We start from the raw sequence: 9,304 nt of genomic DNA, 5'->3' as shown, positions 1-9,304 counted from the left end.
CCTTCATTTTTAAGGATGAATTTACAAGGTTTGGTATACGCCTGGGAGGCTTTTGCACCCAACAATCTTTTTTGTGCTGCTTTTTGTCTTTCTTTTTTTCTATATATTATCTCTCTATTATCTATCTTTCATCTATATATCATCTGTATATTATTTATCTATCATCTATCATCTATTATATTATCTACCTATCATCTATTATCTATCTATCTATCTATCTATCTATCTATCTATCTATCTATCTATCTATCTATTATCTATCTATAATCTATCATCTATTAGCTATCTATTATCTATCTATCTATCATCTATTATCTATCAATCTATTATCTATCTATTATCTATCTATCTATCTATCTATCTATCTATCATGTATTATCTATCTATTATCTATCATCTATTATCGATCTATTTATCATCTATTTATCATCTATCTATCTATTATCTATCATCTTTCTATTATCTATCTATTATCTATCTCATATCTAGCTGTCTATTATCCATCTGTCTCTAAATCTATTGATCTGCATATCATATTTACGTAGATGTATAGGATATTATTTTCATCTGCTTTATGGATCTCATATCTTTTATCTATAAATTATCAAAGTTTTTATCTCTATCTTTCCTTCCACCTATCATATTTATGTGGTATATTTTTCTTCTGTGTTTTCTTCCATTTTCTTTTTCACATCTGTCATTTATCTAACATCTATGTATTTTATCTTTCTGATCTATTGTACAGAAAGCTAGTGAATGCATACTTTGTATGTTTCATTCTTTCCTTCCTTTCTCACTTTCCTCTTTCTGTCTTTATTTAATAGCGATCACCTATCTATCCATCCTTCTGTAAAGCTAGTTTCTTATTCTTCCTCTTTCTTTTTACCCCTCATATATATCTATCTATCTAATATCCATTTATCACTCATATCTATCCATCTCTATCTCTATCTCGCCTTCTGTAAAGCCACTGTATATACTTCTCTTCCTTATCTTGCGATCTCATATCTATCTGCTTATTTGTGTTATATCCATCTATCACTCTTCTCCATCTCTCTTTATCTCTCACATATCTATCTACCAAATATATCTTTCTAATATATGTCTGTCTCCCATACAGTATAATAGTGATAATAATGGGGGAGGTCGGGGGTATAGGAGGGATATGTGTGGGGGGGGGGGGGACATTGCACAACTTGTTCAGACTAATGCAGCTTATTTCCATTCTTTTGTGGCCCATTCATTTGTTCCTTGTACACAGAGACTAATAGTTTGTGGTGATTTGCTTGGTACAATTTCCTCCTCTCTGATAAATCTCTGATGGGCAAACAGTCTAATGTGATTCTCTCGCCTCCTGTGGATTGTAGGCAGCAGTCGTGACAGTTCGAGGCTGCAGCCAATCACCCAGACAGTCAGCCCCAGGTCTTAATAGATGCAAACTACCTGCAGCCCCATCTCACCTATTAACCATGGATCACTCACTTATTGCCACCTCCCTGATGATCCGGCTGCACCCCCAGATCCTTCATTACCCCCCAAATGCTGCCACTGAAATCTGTTAGCAGCTGATTATCTGATGGTTTTATGCGACTTATTAATCTGTTTTCTTATTTGTCCGCACTGTTACATTGTGTCCATTATCAGACTCCTGGATGTCTCACAAGATGCAGAAAAAAGTTTGTTGCATGAAATTCCCTAAAACAGAGATAAAAGTTTGTACAGAAGGGACTCACCGGGGTCTTCAGTGTGGGGGTCTGGTCACTCCTGCCGCAGGTGAAGGGTTAACAGGGAAGTCGCACTGATTAATCCGCACACAATGAAGGGGTTAATAGCCCCCGATGTTAGCACAATGGCATTAATCAGATTAGAGCACGGTGCAATTAGCGCCCAGGGCTGCGGAGCGGAGTGTGAGGGGCGCTGAGCAGCGGAGGGGATTAGATTGATTTCATTAAGAAGTCTCCATCTCCAGATCAGCCCCATCAGCCGGCGCTCTGCCCCCTCCTCTGCCAGCCCTGGCCCTGGTGCTGCTCCAGGGGATGTGCACATTGCGGGGTCTCGGCCAGGGTGACGTGGTGGGGGTATAAAAAGCTCGCACGGATGGGATGGGGCTGGAGAAAGTTTGCAGGAAGGAGACAGGACAAGCAGCAGAGCAGCAGCAGAGCAGCAGCAGAGCAGCAGAGCAGCAGCAGAGCAGTATACTCCCTCCACATCACCCCAACCAAGGATTTGTGAGGAGCCCCCCACCGGCAGCACCCGCCCTGTGCCCGGCTCTTCCTGCGCCCCTGCCCCGTGGGATGCCCTCTGGCATGTTCAGCATTGACAACATCTTGGCAGCCAGGCCTCGCTGCAAGGAGTCGGTGCTGCTCCCCCAGAATGGACCCGTGCTCTTCCCCGGCCTGGGGGAGTCCATCTATGGGGGCGCAGAGTACAGCGGATTTTACAACAGGGCAGTGGCCCCCACGACCACCCTGCAAGCGGTGAACGGATCCAGGCTGGGGTTCAATAACTATTACTACGGACAGTTACATGTACAGGCTCCGGTGGGGCCCTCCTGCTGCGGGGCCCTGCAACCTCTGGGGGCCACACAGTGCTCGTGCGTCCCCGCGGCCACAGGTAACAGCACAGACTGTATACACTGAGCACAGGCAGCAGTGCGGCTCAGGACACGGGCAGTCTCACGTGTGGGCTTCTAGCTACTATCTATCTATAGCTATCTATCTATCTATCTGTCTATCTATCTATCTATCTATCTATCTATCTATAGCTACTATCTATCTATCTATCTATCTATCTAGTATCTATCTATAGCTATTATCTATCTATCTATCTATCTATCTATCTATCTATCTATCTATCTATCTATCCATTATCTATCATTTATCTCTCTATCTATCCATCATCCATCCATTATCTATCTGTTATCTATTCTATTATCTATCTATCTAGTATCTATTAATCTATGAATCTATGTATCTTTGTATCTATTATTTATCTCTCTATCTATTATTTCTCTATTATCTATCTATTATCTATCTATAGCTCTATTATCTATTTATTATCTATCTATCTATCTATCTATCTATCTATCTATTCATAATCTATCCATTATCTATCTATCTATCTATCTATCTATCTATCTATCTATCTATCTATCTATCCATCCATTATCTATCTATCTATTCATAATCTATTCATTATCTATCTTTTATCTCTCTATTATCTATCTATCTATCTATCTATCTATCTATCTATCTATCTATCCATCATCTATCCATTATCTATCTGTTATCTATTCTATTATCTATCTATCTATCTATCTATCTATCTATCTATCTATCTATCTATCTATCTATCTAGTATCTATTAATCTATGTATCTTTGTATCTATTATTTATCTCTCTATCTATTATTTCTCTATTATCTATCTATTATCTATTATATTATCTATCCATCTAAATATCTATGTATCTATCTATGTATCTATCTATGTATCTATCTATTATCTATCAATCCATTTATCCATCTATTTTATCTACCATTAACTATGTATCTGACTAATATATACATATTTATATATATCTCCATTTCTATGCTTTATACATATCTAAGTATTTATCAATTTCATATATATTTTCCCATTTACTTATGCTATATATATTATTATTATTTATTGTTATAGCGCCATTTATTCCATGGCGCTTTACATGTGAGGAGGGGTATACATAATAAAAACAGGTACAATAATCTTAAACAATACAAGTCATAACTGGTACAGTAGGAGTGAGGACCCTGCCCGCGAGGGCTCACAATCTACAATGCATTCATCTATTTAATTTTTATCAAATATATACATACACACGTTTAGGTTTTTATCAATCAGATATGTCTAAGCATTTATCTATCCAATATCTATTGCTTCCATCTATTTAATCTTTATCTATCATCTAACTCCCATCACTTCTGCTCCATCTTCCCCATCACTTTGCACAGTTTCCATAGTAGCTATGCGCCGGTCCTGCAGCCCTGGACACATTATACAAGCTGCCATGTGTGATATGTATCTGCAGCAGACAGCAGAGGAGTCTGATCCTAACACACTGACAACTATACACTACATGGTGCTTGTTGTGATTGATACAGATATCAGTGTTTTATCACAATCCTCACAGAATAGTAACAATCACAACAACAATGATAAATGTCAGAAGACTATTATCACAGTAATGACAACTACTCTGGACAAATACAGAAAGGAGAAAATGTGTCTGATAGGAAAGTTCCTCAATAGTGGATCAAACTACATGCAACAATCAAGCCCTCCATATACAGAAGATGCAGGAATAAATCATTATATTCACACTTGTATCTATATTCACTCAGAAATAGATTCTCTATGTACTTATATACATACACGTCATACATATATATATATATATATATATATATATATATATATATATATATATATATATATATTTGTGTAGGTAGAAGGTGTAGAAAAGTTTCATACAAACGCTAAAATAATTAATCTAGTTACATCTGGTACGATTACTATTGAAATAAATCCATATTATATTGCAATATATTAATGAAATAAGGTGCCAGAAAAAACAATGAAGTGAAATCCTTGGTTATGGTCTAATTATATGTAATAATGATTTTAAACAGTTAAACAAAATGTAAGTAATAGATTATAATGTCATTGTAATTGTGATGCCCCTCTGTAATAACAGCAGCCTGCTGTATTTTCTGGGCTGTGTTCACACTAGTCGGAGGTTTCCTGGATCCTGCGTCTCCTGATGCCAGTGATGAGTAGTGTGCGGTTAGGGGCAGATTAGGGGCACAGAGGGCATTGCTGGAGGTACAGCTCACTCACTAACTGCCCCCTTTCCTCCTCAGGTTATGAAGGGGCAGGTTCGGTCTTGATGCCCCCAGTGCCCCCACAGATGCTGCCCTACATGAATGTGGGCACATTGTCCAGGACAGAACTACAGCTCCTCAACCAGCTGCACTGCAGGAGGAAGAGGAGGCACAGGACCATCTTCACTGATGAGCAGCTGGAGGCGCTGGAGAACTTATTCCAGGAGACCAAGTATCCAGATGTGGGCACCAGGGAGCAGCTGGCCAGAAGGGTGCACCTGAGGGAGGAGAAGGTGGAGGTGAGTCCGAGCTCTTGTCACCAACCTATGTCCTGTAGGTGACACCTGCGCCTTATTAACCCATTCACCTCCAACCATGCCAGCAGGCTCCAGGGAGAACCCATGGGGCAGAGTCTAGGTTCTCCCTCTAAGTTTCTTATGTCAATGCTCTAGGAACTTCCTTGATGTGACACTGTATTAACCCATGCACTGCCAGCACCCTCACTCCTGCATGATGCTATAACCTTTCTACATTAACCCTGGCATTGCCACTGTCCCAATAACCAACCCCCTCCAGGGTTACCCTATACAGCGCCAGCTCTATGTGCCCAACAAATATAATGCCAACTTTGTCTCAAATATCTATTTTATACCTAATATAACTTTATCAAATTAACCCTTATCTTGCCACTATAAAAAAAAATAAAGTTATTAATTTGTAATAAGAAATTATATCTGTTAAAGAATAATTTATTAAGACCAATGATCCCCACCTGGACAACTACAACTCTCAGCATACATCCAGCTTCGGGGCTTGTTGAGTGTTGTAGTTGATAACTTAGATTAGTTTCTGGAAAAGTAAGACAGGCAGTAAATGGTGATCATTATTAGAAGTAGCCGCCACCGTCCTCCTCCTCAGTAATCCCATCATTGCCATTCTTGTAGGTTTGGTTCAAGAACCGCAGGGCCAAGTGGAGGAGACAAAAGAGATCTTCATCAGAGGAGTCAGAAAATGGACAGAAATGGAGCAAAGCTCCCAAATCCTCCACAGAGAAAACAGAGGAGCAGAGCAAAAGTGACCTGGACTCGGACTGCTGACCAGGACTAATGCTGGGCCCTGGTGGACTGAGGGAGGCTGACAGGAGCTGCTGCGCTGCACACATGCGGGACCTGTACATAGCCTGTAGATATCATTGCTGTATATAATAACCTCCGTGTGTCGCAGACATGTCGCACAGATATACACTGTACCCGAATGTGCTATTTATACCGTAAGTTAAAGGAATTTCCCGACAATAAACAGATGGTGGCTGCACCGTGTTGTCTGTGCCCTCTGTGCCCCTCATTTGTGCAAGGACAGGACAAGGAAGGTAAGTGCCGATGGCTTGTACTTGTAGTCCACCAAGCGCTGCCTCTGAATGTATCTCACCTCAGGGTGGAAGAAACTGAGAAAGAAGCGACCGAGAAAGTAAATCATTATCCTGAGTCTGTAGGTCCGGTGCCCCCTCCCATCACTTGTGTTTGTTTGTGTTACACTGGATGAAGTGATACATTGTTGCATTGGGAGAACTGTCAGTCACAGGAGGCTGTCACACTGCAGAGATAGGAAGGAGGGATGGACAGCTCCAGCAGAGAACATTCCAGCTCTTGGGCTGCAAATTGGGTCTCCCAGGCAGCCAAGACTTAAATAGATAGATAGAATGTATACAATATCTATTATTTATCTATCTATCTATCTATCTATCTATCTATCTATCTATCTATCTATCTATCTATCTAATGTGGTGGCAAGCTGATCCTCTTGGCTTCATAGACCTCACATGTAGCTTGGATTTTGCAGTTTTTGATACTGTTTCTATTTTTTAACTGTAAAAGAAATCTATTATCTATATATTATTAGCAAATGGCGATCCACTGACCTCACAAGCAATTTGACTTTGTAGCTTTTACATTTTTTTTTCTATATAAAATCAGACTCTCTCTCTATAGAGCCATCTATCATATCAATCTACTCATTCTATTCTATCAATGCATCATATCTACACATCACATATGAATCATATTCTATCAAGATTTTAAATATTTTTCAAGATTTTTTTCTATATAATGTGGGTGCAAACTGACCCTGTGCTTCACAGATGTCACATGTAATTTGTTTTTTAATTTGCAAACATTTTTCATTTTTTTGTTATTAAAGTATAAAATAAATCTCACTATCCATCTAGTTTAATAGAAAGCTATCATTCACAGAGCTCACAAGCATCTTGGATTTTGTCGTTTTTTAGAAGTTTTTCCAGTGTAAAATCTATCTATCTATCTATCTATCTATCTATCTATCTATCTATCTATCTATCTATTATCTATCTATCTATCTATCTATCTATCTATCTATCTATTATCTATCTATCTATTATCTATCTATCTATTATCTATCTATCTATCTATCTATTATCTATCTATCTATCTATCTATCTATCTATCTATCTATTATCTATCTATCTATTATCTATCTATCTATCTATCTATCTATCTATCTATTATCTATCATCTATCTATCTATCTATCGATCTATCTATCTAACTATTATCTATCTATCTATCTATCTATCTATCTATCTATCTATCTATCTATTATCTACCTATCTATTATCTATCTATCTATCTATCTATCTATCTATCTATCTATCTATCTATCTATTATCTACCTATCTATTATCTATCTATCTATCTATCTATCTATCTATCTATCTATCTATCTATCTATCTATCTAACTTCTGGCCCCACAAGTAGTTTGGCTTAGCAGTTTTAGAAGTTTTGCTCTAACTTTTGGAAACTTTCAGATCAAGGTCTGGTTTACATGATCAGTTTAGATTGAAAATAATCACAAATGAAATGAATCTGTTAAACATTTGTGTCACCAGACAAGTTCTATTATGGAGTCAGGCGGCCGCCTGATGTCAGATGTCGCATGTCATAAAGGAAACTTTTTCACTTTATCAGAATATTGCTGCATGTTGTTTTACAGAATTAATCAAATAGAACTTGGAGCACAATTGTCAGCAGAGATGGAAGGAGCGATTTGCCAGATTCCAGAGTCACAGGGAATTAAGTTGGAGTTTGGAGAAACTTTTTAAAACCTTACTCGTATTATTTCATAGCAGTCACTGGAATTGAGCTACAGATGTCAGTTTTCAATAATAGAGCCCATGACTGATATAGCTCCAAGACTATCAAATAATCCTTCTTGTGTGTCTCTGTGCAATATTACAAGAGCGTGCAGCTCAAAAATATAAAAAGTGTGAGTAAATAGTCTAAAATGTTAGGACCATTGTCCCAATAGTTAGGATTATTGGTCTATTCAGCACAACAAATAATAGCAATCTGGCCCCACCAGGGCGAATTTGCTAGAAAGATTAATGGACAAGGTGTAACCAGATTTACATTTGAGAACGTTTGAATTTGGAACCTTCATTTATTCTTTTGGAAAAGTAGAATTTAATTTATCCACTAGAGTTTTTAATTTACCACTAGAGTTTTTCCACTTGTTTTGTATCAAGGCTTTATCTCCAAGTAAGGAAAATAAAAAATAAAAAGATACCGTAAAATTATAAAAATATGCCTAATTGTTATTTAAAATTTTTTTTTAAAATCTTTAAATTTCAAAAACAAAAAAATATATATACATTTTGGTTATTTCTTAAAAAAAAAAAAAATTTATAGTGCATTTTCCTGAATGTATGGAATGGTTTTGGGATTGATAAGATATCAAACATTTTCTTAGTCTTAGGATTTTTAAACTTGAAATTAATGTACAAGTTAAAGAAAATGATGGTCGTTGTTGTACCTGGAGGATTAAAATATCAAAAAATCAGTCAAGGCGATAAATTATTTTCTTCAGCACAATCTTATATAATGTTAATAATGGCTACGTTTACACAAACACATTTTTTCACAGTCTGTGAAAGCATTTTATGAGCCGTTGACTTAAAAAATCCATTAATTGGGAAAAATATATATTTTTACTCGTCGATGTATTTTGCATAAGATATGAGTATATCAATTTCACAAATTGGTACTTGTTCACTGTTCTTTTTCACGCTTTGCATAATAATTGTGGATTCTTATGTGGCTTAAAAATGCATCACCAAAGCCGTACTTAAATTACGCTTCTGTTTTTTACTGTAAAATTCCAAGTGAAGATTTTTTTGTATTGCAATTTCAGTGTGAATTTTCAAATAATAATTAACTTTGTATTAAATTTTGTATCTAAAATCCACAAAATGCAGAAAAAATACATGTAGAAAGTAACACCACGTAGATTTTATAGATTCACCCCCCCATAGGAATACATCTATTTCGGCCGCTTAATTTCCCGCTATGTAAATAAGTTTAATTTGACTCATGAGCCAAAGAAAAAAATTAAATACAAAATTAAATACATTTAT

General features: G+C 37.0%; 1 protein-coding gene across 1 annotated transcript; it reads left to right on the top strand.

Moving 5' to 3' along the window:
* The first annotated feature begins 2,165 nt into the window (after window positions 1-2,165).
* On the top strand, window positions 2,166-6,154 carry GSC (goosecoid homeobox). The gene is made up of 3 exons (XM_077249982.1): window positions 2,166-2,613; window positions 4,900-5,159; window positions 5,805-6,154. Exons 1-3 carry the CDS (start codon window positions 2,295-2,297, stop codon window positions 5,955-5,957), a joined length of 732 nt encoding a protein of 243 aa, XP_077106097.1. The 5' UTR covers window positions 2,166-2,294; the 3' UTR covers window positions 5,958-6,154.
* Window positions 6,155-9,304: the final 3,150 nt, after the last annotated feature.

Source organism: Ranitomeya variabilis, chromosome 1 (assembly GCF_051348905.1).
Source record: "Ranitomeya variabilis isolate aRanVar5 chromosome 1, aRanVar5.hap1, whole genome shotgun sequence".
Lineage (NCBI taxonomy): Eukaryota > Metazoa > Chordata > Amphibia > Anura > Dendrobatidae > Ranitomeya > Ranitomeya variabilis.
Note: the sequence above shows the minus strand (reverse complement) of the source record. Positions and strands in the feature narration are given on the sequence as shown.